The sequence below is a fragment of the Microcaecilia unicolor genome, unplaced genomic scaffold, assembly GCF_901765095.1.
Source record: "Microcaecilia unicolor unplaced genomic scaffold, aMicUni1.1, whole genome shotgun sequence".
NCBI lineage: Eukaryota > Metazoa > Chordata > Amphibia > Gymnophiona > Siphonopidae > Microcaecilia > Microcaecilia unicolor.
In genome coordinates, this window is record NW_021963808.1 from 230,922 (window position 1) to 246,730 (window position 15,809).

Genomic DNA, 15,809 nt, shown 5'->3' on the forward strand with positions numbered 1-15,809 from the left:
CATATCTCCCCTTATCCGTCTCATTTCCAAGCTGAAGAGCCCTAACCTCTTTAGCCTTTCCTCATACGAGAGGAGTTCCATCCCCTTTATCATTTTGGTTGTTCTTCTTTGAACCTTTTCTAATTCCGCTATTGGCTCATTTTCAAAACAGAAAAACATCTAAAAAGTGGCATAAAGTCCGTCAGAAGTGCGTCCAAATCTCAAGGGGCGTGTTCAGGCTGGGACTTGTGCGTTCTTAAGACATAAGACGTTTTTCAGCCATAATGGAACAAAACAAAAACACCCAGGTCTAAAACTTAGAAGCTTTGAGCTAGACCTGTTTTCATAACGAATAAAGCACAAAAAAGTGCCCTAAATACTCAGATGGCCCCTTTCTCCTTATTCCCCTAGTGGTCACTAACCCCCTCCCACCCCCCAAAATGTGATAAAAAAACATTACTTGGCAGTCTCTATGCCAGCCTCAGATGTTATACTCAGGTCCATTAGAACAACATGCAGGTCCCTGGAGTAGTCTAGTGGTGGGTGCAGTGCACTGCCGACAGGTGGACGAAGGCTCCTACCTCCCCCTACCTGTTACACTTCAGGATGAAACTGTAAGCCCTCCAAAACTCACCAGAATCCCACTGTACCCACATATAGGTGCCCCCTTCACCCGTAAAAGCTGTGGTAGTGGAGTACAGTTGGGGGTAGTGGGTTTTGGAGGGCTCAGCAGACAAGGTAAGGGACCAATGGTGAGATGTGTACCTGAGAGCCAGTGGCGTACCGAGGGCGGGGCAGTCTGCCCCGGGTGCACGCTGCTGGAGGGATGCAGAGAGCAGCCACACGCATGTCGTCTCCGCTGGTTCCCTGCTTCTTCTATCCAAGAACAGGTTACTTATCTACAATGACCCAGATCTTTTTCTTGAGCGCTGACCCCCAAGATGGACCTTAGCATCAAGTAACTATGATTCGGATTATTCTTTTCAATGTGCATCACTTAGCATTCGTCCACATTAGCTTTCATCTGCCATTTGGACGCCCAGTCTTCCAATTTCCTCAGATCTTCCTAAAATATTTCACAGTCCACACGTGTTTCAACAACCTTGAATAGTTTTGTATCATTTACTAATTTAATCACCTCACTTGTCATTCCGATTTCCATATCATTTATAAATATGTTAAATAGTACCGGTCCCAGTACAGATCCCTGCGGCACTCCACTGTTCACCCTCTTCCATTGAGAGAAATGACCATTTATCCCTACCCTCTGTTTTCTGTCCAATAACCAATTCCTAATCTACACTTGTTAAAAGATAGAAAACAGAGTAGGATTAAATGGTCAATATTCTCGATGGAGAAGGGTAATTAATGGGGTTTCCTCAGGGTCTGTGCTGGGACTTCTACTTTTTAACTTAGTCACAAATTAATTAGAAATTGGAATAATGAGTGAGGTGATTAAATTTGCTGAGGACATAAAGTTATTCAAAGTTCTTAAAACACAAGAGGATTTTGAAAAATTGCAAGAGGGCCTTAGACGAATGGGAGACCGAATCCAACTGGCAGATGACATTTAGATCTAGATTCTATAAACCTAAAACATCTAAGTGAAAAATGTACAAAATCAAGCCATTAGGGCATATGTGGGCGAGTTCTTGGTAAGTTTTGGAGGGCTGACACTTTCCACCACAAGTGTAACAGATAGAGTGAGATATGGGCCTGGTCCATATCTCTGACCACTAGGCTACTCCAGGGATCTGCTTGCTCCTATGTACTGTTTATTTCTCATCTTTGGGGGGTGGGAGGGGGGTCAGTGACCACTAGGGGAAAAATTGTAGCCCTGGATATTTTTGTTTTGTTCCATTGTGGCAGAAAAACATCCGAGTATTAGGAATGCCTAAATTCCGCCCCTAACACACTCCCTTGCGTAGCAAAATGTTTAAAATGTGGGTTTCAAAAATAGCGATTTCCAATAGCGATCAGTCCCTTAATCACAGAAAACTGAATGTTGATGGTATATCTCATTCCTTCCACTGTTCACATCTCTATCCCCTGGGTGTGAACATCTCCCAGAATAATCCCAGTGACTTTCTAACCCATAGGTGTAAGAAAATGAAGTTTCCAAAACCAGAGGCTGTTCCTACTGATCTGAAAATGGGTTTCCAACTGAGCTACCCACAGCAGCTGAAGGAATGGATTACAAAATTTAAAGGTGAGGAATTGATCGCTTTAATTTGGTTTGTCTTCTTTTCAAATGCTCTGGATGATTCCACTAAAAATGTGCAGAAATAAAAGTATAAATCTGAGATTTTCAGTGCTGGGCTGTACCAAGATACTGACTATATGGATATACATTGACTGGCAATATTCTGACGGGTACCGAATAATAACCCAGATAAAGTTATCACATCCCTTTTGTTGTCCTAACTTTATCCAGATAGTTACCCAGTTTCTAGACTGAATCTTGCCACTAATGAGGTAACTTCTGACTCTTCCGATTCTGAACCTCCAAACCATCCTGGTACTGTGTCGAAAAGGCCAAGACAGACTGTCCAAATTTCAGCGCTATTATTGACCCTGAGATTAGAAGTTTAGTGTGGGCAGTGGAAGGATAGACTGCTCAGAGTTGTTCCAGTATAGTGACGGGGTAACGTACCTAGAAACTATTATCTATTGGTAAAAATCTGAGAGAATTCTGACCACAGACAGAAAGACTGAACATCTCGGTAGGTGGAGTCCATAAGCCCCATCCAGTCTGCCCATCTCACCTTCCACAGATCTTCAACCATCATTTTGCAAACTCTGAGAGATTTTTTTGTCTTCCACAGATCCACCTTCCTTTCCATGAAAAACTATTTCCTCAGCTTGGTTTATGTTTATTCTTATTAACATTTTTTATACCGCTTAACTTTCACATACTCGTACTACCAAAGGCCACTTTTTCCCGCGCCTTGGTAAAAGGAGGGTGAATGTTGAAAATCAGTGATAAAGAGTAACTAGAGCACCAGAGTGAATAAAGTGTAAAGAAAGTGATCAAAATTAACTGAAGCGCCAGAGCAATTCATGTGTGAAAAATGAAAAGAAGCCGTCACAAACCTTTAAAAAGAGTATGAAGAAATCTTGGTGCTATAAAACAAATTAATAATCGAACATAAGACCACACTGGCTTTACTTGCCGCACGGCCATTTCCTGCAGGAAAGAAAGATTAACCCTTTTACACCAGCTTGGTAAAAGAGGTCCTTTATGAACAACCAAATCAAACAATACTTGCAGATGGTCGCGCCAAAATCATGCTTGGGGCTGGTTACATATCTGTGGAAATGGCGCTTCAAATAAGACAAATAGTAGTACATCAGATGGAATTTGAGAGATATTACAAATAAAGCATAAATCTAGGCCACTATGCCCAGAATCATACTGATGCACTAAAGTAATCCTATATAATAATTCTCACCTCCAACGTTCTAATGTGCCTGGTACCGTGGCTCCCTCGCAGGTGGTCTGCTAGGCAGTTTAGAATGCACTGACGTCAGTGATGTCACTGACAGCTGATTCCAAGGCAAGGGGACTCCTCCCCCTGCCTGGGAAACAGCTGTCAGTGCCCCCCCCCTCGGCGCAACACCCAAGCCCCTACCCTGCAAAACTGCAAGCCAGGCAGGGGGAGGAGTAGGGAAACACGCGGAGCGTGTTTCTCTACTCCTCCCCCTGCCTACCAATCAGCTGTCAGTGCCCCCCCCCTCGGCGCAACACCCAAGCCCCTCCGCCCCGGTGCAGCACCCAAGTCCCTACCCCCCCTCAACGCATCACCCAAGATCCTCCCCCCGGCACATCACCAAAGCCCCTACCCCCCCCCCCCCCCCCCCCCTCGGGCACATCAATTCTCTCGCCACCCGCAGCCGCCAATACTAATGCTGTCCGGCCGCTGCTGCTTCTCCTGTGGAGCAGCAGCGGCCGGTACAAAAAGAAAAAAGCATCTGCCCCCTCCCTTCCCCCTTTCCATCCAGCATCTGCCCCCTCTCTCTCCATCAAGCGTCTATTTTCTCCATCTATGTGTTGTTTTTCTCCTCTTTTCCCTTTCCCTCATCTCTGTCAGTATACATCTCCTTCCTCTTTCTTCACTCCCCTCCATCCATATGCAACTCCTTCCTCTCTCTTCCCTCTCCTCCATCCATGTCCACCATATTTCCTCTCTCTCGGCCCCTCCATCCATGATCATCTCACTTCCTCTCTTCCCTCCCCCTCCATCCATGTTCATCTCACTTCCTCTCTTCCCTCTTCTTCCATCCATGTCCAGCATTTTTCTTCTCTCCCCTCCATCCATGTGCATCTCCTCCTGTCTTCCCTCCCCTCCATCTATGTCCAGCATTTCTCCTCTCTCCCCTCCCCTCCGTCCATGTGCATCTCCTTCCTGTCTTTCCTCTCCTCCATGTCCAGCATTTCTCCTGCCCTCCCCTGCATCCATGTACAGCAACTCTCCTCTCTCCCCTGCCCTCTCCCCCCCATCCATATCCAGTAATTCTCCTCTCTCCCCTGCCCTCCCATCCATACTACTACTACTTATCATTTCTATAGCGCTACAAGGCATACACAGCGCTGTACACCATACACAAAAAGACAGTCCCTGCTCAAAGAGCTTACAATCTAGAACCAGATGCATCCATTATTCTGTGTTCACTGCAGTGTGGCAGAGGTGAAGAGTAACCATACCACACATTTATACAGACCCCTGTGGAGGAGTGGCCTAGTGGTTAGGGTGGTGGACTTTGGTCCTGGGGAACTGAGGAACTGAGTTCAATTCCTGGCACAGGCAACTCCTTGTGACTCTGGGCAAGTCACTTAACCCTCCATTGCCTGCCACATTGAGCCTGCCATGAGTGGGAAAGCGCGGGGTACAAATGTAACAAAACAAACTTTCTCCACATACCATGTTCCAAGACATAAAGCGGCTCTGTGAGGAGCAATAAATTCAGTGCTTTTTATTCTACATTTCATCCTATTCTCTTTTGAGATTTTATTTCAAAGGAAACACTGTGCATATTTTACTATTTATGGATAGTTCCCTGGTGCAACCACCATTCTTCAAATTATGCTCAGAATACAATGTATAGTCTACTACACAAAGCTCAGGAGCAGCTGGTTCCAATAGTAAACGAATAAGGCTTAACATACCACTCCTATTAAAAGTGCAGCACAAAGACACTAACTCTGCCCAGATCCTTGTTAATGTCTGCCCAAACTTCTGAACAGGCTACTTCTTTTCAAAATGCAAAGTGATTTTTCTACATTCTCTGGCTACAAGAACCATAAACTCTTTTTTAGCATTTCAATTACAATTTTAAAACAGAGAACAAAAAATGTTTTTCTTGCCATTGCACGATCTCCTTTTGGTTTCTCATCAGTTATGTGTCACAGCAGTTTAAGGTTCAAACGACATTTGACCTTTTTAAACATTTGTAACAGCAGCCAGAGATAAAGCAGAGCACCATTTAATCTGGAAAGACTCAGTGTTTGCAGTCTGTTTGAGGGGTGTAGGCAGGAGTTCAAGGGAAGTACAGCTATATGTAATGAAGACAAGGCAGGAGAAATCTTCTTTCTATATAAAAGGCACCACCAACGTTCTAAATGAAGCCTCCAGCCGAAAGTGTGAAGGGGGAGAGTTTCCCCATGAGTGTCTGCCCCGCCCTCGCTCTCTCTGTAACACAAACAGTGAAGGAAAACACAGCAAAGCACTAAATCAAATCGCTCTCTCTGTAACAGTGAAGGACTCAGAGGGGGGAGGGGAGAGAGGGCAGGGACAGAGATATCCGGTTTCCCCATGAGTGTCTGCCCTGCCCTCGCTCTCTCTGTAACACAAACAGTGAAGAAAAACACATCAAATCGCTCTCTCTGTAACAGTGAAGGACTCAGAGGGGGGAGGGGAGAGAGGGCTGGGGGCAGGGACACACACACTCCCACATGCACACAGAAGAAAACCTTGCTAGCCCCCGTTTCATTTGCATCAGAAACGGGGCTTTTTTACTAGTTTATTATAAATATTAAGACAAATAATATTCAAATCTGAGTTAATGTAAAACTCAAACAAGGAGACAGAGGTTTAGAACCATGGCCATTAACTGAAAAGAAAAAAAAATAACCCTAAACATGAGCCCTTAGGACACTTTAGTCTAACTTTCAAAGACACATTTTTTCACAAAATAAGAGGACGACACAAATTAAACTTCTTTCTACCTCCTGTTAGTTTAAAATCTATTACTTTTGATTTACCTGACTGAACGGCAGTGAAAGCAGAGCAGAGCAGGCTCGCCTCTTCAGTCTTCTCCTTCCCTCTTTCAGCGTCCCGCCCTTGCGTAAACAGGAAATGAGGGCGGGACGCTGAGAGAGGGAAGGAGAAGACTGAAGAGGCGAGCCTGCTCTGCTTTCACTGCCGTTCAGTCAGGTAAAATCAGTTTTAAGCACTGGCTGAGCTGCAGGAAAGCAAGGAGGACAGGTTTCAAAATATTGGGGGTGCTCGAGCACCCACAGCACCCACGGAGTTGGCGCCTATGTCTATCCCCAACACAGCTCAGGTCTGCCTGCACCTGCTTCTTGTGCTCTACACTAGCACCCTCCTCCCACAGACTGAATCATAACTGCCTCTGGGCGAGTCTCCTGCCTTCAAGTTATTCCCAGTGATTTCTAGGTTACTTGGGCCACAGTCCCAGTGGTCCCACAGTTCCTAGAAAGCACTTACAGAATCAACACACAAACCACCAGGATTCTTTATCAGTCCAGACAAATAGGGCAAAAAAACAATTAGGTTTATTTTCTTAAAAATATTGAACAGTGGAACAAAATAGTGCAAATAGCAAACAATAACAGGTAACTGAAATATTGATTAATTATAACACTAACTAAACATGTGATATCTTTAGGGGCCTCCTTCTACCTTAATTTTCCTTGTAAATGTGTTATTAAATATTTGGGTCTTAAGTATTATTTCTACAAGCCTGAACAGTTGAAGGCATTTATAAATATGAAGAAACTTGGTAAACCGTAGGTCTTGATGAATAATAATTGTTAATAAGCTAGGTATACATGCAATGCATATTTCCTATTTAATTTTGTTCTACTTTGTGTAGTCTTCACATTTGCTTAGACTACCCCCCACTAATTGAGGTCTAAAGAAGATAATTTTGTTATTTTCTTGGTAAAAATGTTTTACTTAAATTTATATTTTTCTTTCTGTATTGCTTATTCAAATGTAACTGTATTGTTACATTTGATAAAAAAATTAATAGAGATTAAAATTAAAAAGAAATATTGAACAGTGGAACAAAATAGTGCAAATAGCAAACAATAACAGGTAACTGAAATATTGATTAATTATAACACTAACTAAACATCTGTATACTGCCTAAACAGTACCGGGGTAGATCAGGACATAGAATTCACACAGCCTCAACTGAAGTGAAAGTCCCACTTTTACCAGCTACTAGCGCACACACAAAAGAAAACACAGTCTCCCTCCAATACTTAAAGTTCAAAGGTACATTTGGGAACACTGCTATTTAGAAAAAGTGGACAAATGGGAAAAGAGCAGCACCAGTCACGTAATAAATAATGCATAAGGCTGATGTCACATAATGGCACAAATTGGGCAACTAATGAAAAGAATAGCACATATCTCATATAAAAAACACACAAAAAACTAGCATATTATCCAGTCAATATCACACTAATTATGCAGTGTTTTCTCATTATTATGGTTACTTAAAGGGTGGGGGGACAGAGTGAAAAAAGGAGTGTTTGGGGGTGGGAATATGGTTGTTTATATGACTGGATTCATATGTTTTTGTGGATTTGGCATTAAAATGAATACAAACAGGCTTATTTTCGAAAGAGAAGGGCGCCAATCTTTCGACACAAATCGGGAGATGGGTGTCCTTCTCTCAGGGTCGCCCAAATCGGCATAATCGAAAGCCGATTTTGGGCGCCCTCAACTGCTTCCCATCGCGGGGACGACCAAAGTTCACGGGGGCGTGTCGGAAGCATAGTGAAAGCGGGACTGGGGCGTGCTTAACACATGGGCGTCCTCGGCCGATAATGGAAAAAAGGACGCCCCTGACGAGCACTTGGCCGACTTTGTGTTCTTGCAACCAAGCCTCAAAAAGGTGCCCGAACTGACCAGATGACCACCGGAGGGAATCGGGGATGACCTCCCCTTACTCCCCCAGTGGTCACTAACCCCTCCCACCCTCAAAAAACAACTTTAAAAATATTTTTTGCCAGCCTCTATGCTAGCCTCAAATGTCATACCCATCTCCATTACAGCAGTATGCAGGTCCCTGGAGCAGTTTCAGTGGGTGCAGTGCACTTCAGGCAGGCGGACCCAGGCCCATCCCCCCCTACCTGTTACACTTGTGGTGGTAAATGTGAGCCCTCCAAAACCCACCACAAACCCACTGTACTCACATCTAGGTGCCCCCTTCATCCCTAAGGGCTATGGTAGTGGTGTACAGTTGTGGGGAGTGGGTTTGGGGGTAAGGGAGCTATGCACCTGGGAGCTTTTTCTGAAGTCCACTGCAGTGCCCCCTAGGGTGCCCGGTTGGTGTCCTGGCATGTCAGGGTGACCAGTGCACTACAAATGCTGGCTCCTCATGACCAAATGGCTTGGATTTGGTCATTTCTGAGATGGGCGTCCTCGGTTTCCATTGTCGCTGAAAACCAGGGACGACCATCTCTAAGGACGACTACCTCTAAGGTCGACCTAAATGTTGAGATTTGGCCGTCCTCTACCATATTATGGAAATGGAAGATAGCTCCCATCTTGTTTCGATAATACAGGTTTCCCCGCCCCTTCGCGAAGATGTCCTGCAAGGATGCCCTCAGGAAAACTTGGGCGCCCCGTTAGATTATGCCCCTCAAAATGATTTATGTTTCAACAATTTTATTGATGATCCTTCAAAATGAATCATTAGGCAACAATTTGCTAACAATCCTTCAAAATACAAATAAAGTGATAATTGGAACATCAGAAGTTTTAACATTTTTTACTCCCACCCACTCTCCTAACCCCCTCCCCCTCCCCTCCAAATTGAGCTTCAACAACTTTAATTATACAACAGTTTACGGAACTGACAAGCTCAGACTATGTTAAGTTGGGAAGAGATAGTCAGAGCTGGCTACCCAAAAACAGTCAGTGTCCATAACCTCAACCCAAGTTTATGGTAGCATACCCCCCCCCCTACGCAAACCCTAAGATCGATACCCTAAGAACCAGGCTGATGAAGCCCGGATCACAAAAGATGTTGACAGTAGAAAAAGGAGATAGTAAACCCTTGCTCAGCCCCACCCTCCACCTAACCCACCAGGCAACAATCCAGAACAAGGACGCCTATTGTGAAAATACCTTCCGAACCTCCTGTACGTGCCTATCGGAAAAGATTCAATAAACCCTCCCCTAGAGTTCTCCCCTTCCACCGCCCCCCCCCCCACCTCCCCACTGCATGTTCTACCTTCTATCTAATTGTAGTGAGGAAATCTTATTCCCTCCATAGCTACCAACCCTCATCCAGAGCCTGATAATTCACCAAGTTGGTTAAGAATAAAGCTGCGGGTCTGAGGTGCTAGAGCTTGAATATACTTCTCCCAAGTTAAATAGAATTGTCGTTGTAATTTAAATTTGAAGTGTGAGTCTCGAAGTTGCACCATTGCCAATGTTTTGTTACTGTTTTGTTTGACCTCTTTTTGGTCCTTTCTGACCTCTTCCATATGGGGGATTGAACGTCGTAAGTTCATCCAGAAGATTCTGAATTGTTTTTCTCACTTCCACTGTCACCCAGCCCCATGGGGGTCTGCTCTGCAGAGGCATTATCTGCCTTAATTCAAAACTACATCCCATAACTCTTGCTTTCTGTCTTTCTGGCTGTAGGTATATTCTGGGCCATTTATGTTCCCACATATACTGTATTAGAATCTATCTGTATTTTGTGCACAAAATGAGTGTCTGGTGTGTGTATAGCTTAGTTAGCAGAATAAGTGGCAGGTAAGGAACACTTGAAAATGAAGACAGAGATAGGTTTTAGATAGAAGGCTTTTATTCTTACCAAAGCTTCAATTTAGTACAGACATCGGACAGATTCTGAGTTCAATGGCACAGCGCTCTGCCGTCTGAGAAGTGCTGAAGACGACTCCGAAATTAAGCCAAAATCTCTCTTCTTTTATACCCATACCTCTCCATTGAAGTCTATGGTGAGGTACAGTTTTTTTCAATTATTTCTCAATTTCAGAGATCATACTTTCACGTCCGGCCATCTGTGCATTTTGTACCCAGCTTCTTCCGTTCCATCTATTTCACAAGGTTGCCACATTTTCCGGTAATATCAACATGTTTTTGGAACAAACTGTTTTTGCGGTTACTAACATATCTTTCTGTTTAGATACCAGTTTCACATATTTCATCAACACCTTTCATAACATCTTCTGATCTCTGTATCATTTTATACAAAAATATACTAAAATTGGCCCCATTTTGAGAACCACATTTTCTCCATTTTATCCATCATTCTTTCATTTCAGGTGCTATATTTTATTTGAATATTGTACCTGTTTGTGTTAAGACTCATTGTTCAGACCTGCTTTCTGCAGATTCTCAAATGTTAATTCATATGTTAGTTATTTGGCCTAGTCAGTACTTTTTCAGATGTTTTAGGCTCTGTGGCTTTGTCCATCACTATTCCAGTGGTAGATCTAAAACCAGGCCATATATTAACATTCCCCTCTTCACCCTATCCCATAGGGTGACACCAGGGTTAATGTACCATGGTACCATCCATTCCAGAAGGTTTCTTATAAGGCCATCAAATTTTCTGAGTCTCAATGCAAACCGGCACAGTCAGAATTATTTGGTTTCAGATTACCATCCTGGCACCACTTCAATTATTTCAATCCTTCCTACTTATCTATATCTATGGTTATACAAAAACTTATAGTTACTATACTTCTACCCTTTAATATGCAGATTCTATCTTATTCTTACCTACTTAATCATTAATTCTTTGGTTATATACTGATTATATCTTATCTTATAAAGCTTTATATGGTTATATTGTATCCCTGTGTGTGCTATTACCTGATTATGCAGACATCTCTCTAGTGTCTCTAGCAGTTGCATAGCGATTGGTCCTTCTCAGAGGGAGATAGTCCAATGTGTCATCTCCTGTGGTGTTGGGAAGGAGATTTTCGTACAGGGCATACTGTCCTGCTGTTGTCTTTTTCGTGATTGCGGTTTCAATTAAGCGTTCTACTAAGCCTCTAGCACAAGGGATTATGCAACACCCTACTAGCACAAAAATTGCTACCACTATGATTATGGTTGTGGCTGCTGAAATGATAAATGTCTTCCATTTACCAAAAGCTTTATCCATCCAACCAGTCCAGGATGTATCAACGCCAGAGTTTTCTGCCAATTCTTGTGACAGTGAGGTTAAGCCTTCCAAAGCTCTGGTGATTGATCCATCTGGAGCTGTATTGTTGGGAATAAAGGTGCAACACTGTGTACCTATCTTTTGGCACACCCCGCCATCCGCTGCTAGAAGTTGGTCAAGAACTAATCTATTTTCCAACGTCATCCTGCTGGTGGCGTCTAATTGTGTTGCAATTCCTTTAACAGCGTCCCTAGTGTAGTTCACAAATCTCTGCTGGTTGTAATATATATAATTGATCCAGTCGACGTTCTTATTTATAGTAGACCACCAAAAGAAAACTGATTCGAATCCTGCAGCTATTTGGTTTCTGGCTTTGAACTCATCAGGGACCCCTCTTGGAACACCAATAGCATCTATATAGACCCGATCGTCAAAAGACCCAGGCATTGCATTTCTCTTCACTCGTGAGGAAGAGCTGCTGTGAGGAGGGAGTAAGGATGCTATGATGATTGGAATTACCAATTTGACTAGGGCACATCTGCCTGTCCAACTTCTGTGAAGTGTATGGTGGATAGTATAGGTTCCACAATACCACCATATGTCTGCTCTAGCCTGCGAAAAGTTTGTGAGATTTAGATTTCGTAGAGTCCCTTTTTCTAGGGTTGTATTACAATTGGTCAAATTACCTAGAAACCGTGTATTTCTCACCCCATATCGTTCCAGACATGTATGATATCTGGTAGCAGGGTCTGGAATCCTGAATGCGGGTGGAACCCTCATCCGAGGGGGTAAGTAGGGGTGGTGCTTGTCAAGATGCTGACAAGACTGATTGACTACGTCTTTTACCTGCAATAATTCTAACATACACCAAAAACCATCTGGATCATTGTGGAGATCTAAAGGGAAAGGAACTACTGTTGGTTCTGCTCTTGCATGGGAACAAAAATAACAATTAGAGACATTCAAACTCTTTGTAGTATAATGCGCCCATTCGAGCCATAGGTTTGTTTCTCCAAATCCTGTTTCTAATGCTATCAAATCTTTAGAATTGTTAATCGGCACAATCTGGTAAGGAATCTCTACTTCTGGGATCTTTGTTGGCATCAAAGGATTCGTTTCAGGTTGGGCTGGGGGTGGAACAATCTTGAATTTACCAATGGGATCTCTTCCTGTGGCATCAATTCCTAAGGAATAAGTTCTGTATGTAGTAGCCGTTACTCCTCTGAAAGTGATAGCCACTTGATTACATTTGGTCATTGGACAAAGGCCAGTCACTCGCAATTTCATGATGGAAATGCTCTTTTTGAGATCTGGAATCTCACTACCTGAGTATGGGACCCATGAACCTGTATACCACCATACTTGTGCCCAACTTCCGCAATTGGAGAAGGGACACATGTACACTTCAAAAGCGGACAAATATTGCTGTACCGGATGTTCCCCACACATAGTATAAGAACATACATCAAGGGTTATTGTGGTTGTGTCCTTGGTAGTGGGTAATGTTATCTCATAAGTGGTAATGAATTGTTGCAGAAAACTTTCTAGCTGTGTTCCTTGTATCATGGGCATGGTGAGCACACACAACAGGAGGACTAAGGACTTCATGTTGGTGGTTTTCATGGCTAAATGTAAGATCTGGATTGTACCAAAGGTAATTGGCGGTTAATGAAAATGAGTAACAAAATAAATCCTAGGGTCTTAACCAGAACTGTAATTGCTATAATTAATAATCCTAGGTATGCCAAAGCTTGATATACCATTAGGAAGAATTTGGGTTGGGTTGGTAAATTCTAATAGTTGGGTAGGGTGGGTAAATTCTAATAGCTCCTCTTTCAGGAGGGTCGGGGATTTCGAAAAGATTATATACTTCCAAAGGTCCCAATCCAACCTCTCTAATGAACAGGAAGGGTATCCAATCAGTGCCCAGTACGGCGTATGTGATTATCCAAAAATCTACAACGTCACCAGTTTCTGGTCTTATTAGGAGGTCGTCGGTTTGTTCTATTTGTAAACCTAAGGTTCCTCCAAACAGTATCACAGTGTCTGTAACCGTTCGGCTAGGACCTAGTGTCCAATTCTCAAACAAAGGTTCACACAGTGTCTGATATCGGGTGAAGGGGTCCCAATTGGGATCGTCTTCTGGGGCTGGGTCCCAATGAGGATGTATTAATTCTCTTAGGTCAAGAAGGTACTCTGGGGGTTCAGGGATTAAGTGTACTCCTAAACTAAAAGGCGATGGTGGGGGAGAATCAGGTGGGGAAGGCGGGTTATCTGGTAAATTCTGGGACATATATTGATGGTTACTTAGGGATGTTGAGCTATCTGGGAGGACGAGTGCCTGGGACGGTGATGTTTGGAGTGGCTAAAGTAGTATTCGTGGGAGGAGGAGCGTCACTAGGAGGAACCAGAGAATAAGGAGGAGGGGTGGGTCGTAATTCAAACAAGGTAATATTATCCTCAACAGTAGTTGTAAGATTGGGGACAATATGGACCGAGCTACTGATATTATTGGGAACACTTGTAGAATGCAAAACAGGAGAATCAGTGAGGACAGGAGTAGTCGCAGAGGTTTCAATAGGCTCTGGAGGATTGCCAGTTGAAAAGCCTGTCGTGGCAGATGTGTCTGCCCAGGGGGTGGGATGACTGGTGGCAATGGGACTTATCTTTGAGGTCGTCTGGGGGGATCTGTATCCAAACAGGCGTGTAAATGCGGTGTACTGTTGGGGCTCTGTGCAGGCTGCTGTTGTAAGTGGTGGAGCAGGAGTAGATGCAAGTACCGAAGTAGTTACAAGTACTGCTGGAGTAGTTGCAAGTACAGAAGTAGTTGCAAGTACTGCTGGGGTAGTTACAAGTACCGAAGTAGTTGCAAGTACCGAGGCGTTTCCGGCTGGCAAGGTAACGTTGCTAGTGGGAAAGGCAGTAAATGTGATCCAAAGATCAAGGAGGTTACTGTCAGCAGTATAGGTAAACAGGGTAGTGAAAAACAAAACCAAACCTATACAAAGTAGGATGATGCACACGAGTCCAACAGCAAACAATCGAGCAGATGGAAAGCAGAAGAAGAGGGTGTATTGATGTAACACCGTCACTGCTGCTGAGACAACGCTCGGACGGGTGCTGGTTCCGTCCGTGTCGTCAGGAATGGTGTCGCCTTCCAAATAAGTGCCGTCAAAGTCGTTTGACCAATGGGAATTGGTTTCAGATACCTGCTCAGAGTGACACTTATCAACAGGGTAAAGTCCAATGTCCAGTGGGTCTGGTGGATCAGGTTCCTTGATATTGTCGAGGGCAGCAAGGTTCTCAGCGGTTGGTTCCCTGCGGAGACTCTTGCCAGCGGGGGAGGGTGGTGGTATCAACACTTTAACAGGAGTGGTTGGGAAAGGTGGTATTGGAATAGGAACTTTATGTAGAGAAATAGTCTGTAAGGGAATGAGTTCTTCTGGAGTGAACAGCGGCGGAAATTGCTGTGGCATTTATCTGGCTTGATCCGGGAAATACAAATGTAGAATTTCGAGCAGCTCACAGATGTTGTTGTGCAAACTCTGTACTGTTGAAAACGCAACAGACTCTTGTTCTGCCAGATTCAACTGGCCTGCTAGATTGCGGACTTGGCTGAGATCTTCTGCAAGATTACGGATTCGGATGAGACGGATGCGAAGATCAACGTATGGAAGTGGGAGAGCAGGAACAGTGGGAGGTGGAGGTGAGGATGGCAACTCAAATGCTGGTTCAAACACGGGTGGTTGTTCTGACGGTGACTGTGGAGAATCTGCGAAGGTTTGGATGACTATCTCAGCCAGATCAAGGAGGTGTGATTCGGGTGATGGATGGTCTAAGTTGATTAAGTGGTTAAGTCTTTGGTCGAGTTGATCAAGATGATTCAAAAGTGTGGGGTGCGGGGTCGAATCACGTCGGGGTCACCACTGTTTTGTTACTGTTTTGTTTGACCTCTTTTTGGTCCTTTCTGACCTCTTCCATATGGGGGATTGAACGTCGTAAGTTCATCCAGAAGATTCTGAATTGTTTTTCTCACTTCCACTGTCACCCAGCCCCATGGGGGTCTGCTCTGCAGAGGCATTATCTGCCTTAATTCAAAACTACATCCCATAACTCTTGCTTTCTGTCTTTCTGGCTGTAGGTATATTCTGGGCCATTTATGTTCCCACATATACTGTATTAGAATCTATCTGTATTTTGTGCACAAAATGAGTGTCTGGTGTGTGTATAGCTTAGTTAGCAGAATAAGTGGCAGGTAAGGAACACTTGAAAATGAAGACAGAGATAGGTTTTAGATAGAAGGCTTTTATTCTTACCAAAGCTTCAATTTAGTACAGACATCGGACAGATTCTGAGTTCAATGGCACAGCGCTCTGCCGTCTGAGAAGTGCTGAAGACGACTCCGAAATTAAGCCAAAATCTCTCTT

The 15,809-nt window shown here is 43.8% G+C and overlaps 2 protein-coding genes across 6 annotated transcripts in view; one reads left to right on the plus strand and one right to left on the minus strand.

The window, feature by feature from the left end:
• LOC115459655 (E3 ubiquitin-protein ligase TRIM39-like) overlaps positions 1 to 15,809 on the minus strand; it is a 446,759-nt gene that overhangs the window by 107,645 nt on the left and 323,305 nt on the right. The gene's annotated exons all lie outside the window — the stretch shown is intronic.
• The window catches only part of LOC115459654 (E3 ubiquitin-protein ligase TRIM39-like), a 33,669-nt gene that overhangs the window by 16,274 nt on the left and 1,586 nt on the right, over positions 1 to 15,809 (plus strand). The window contains exon 5 of the mRNA XM_030189456.1: positions 2,079 to 2,188. Within this exon, the coding sequence (XP_030045316.1) occupies positions 2,079 to 2,188 (110 nt within the window). The remainder of the gene's footprint in view (positions 1 to 2,078; positions 2,189 to 15,809) is intronic.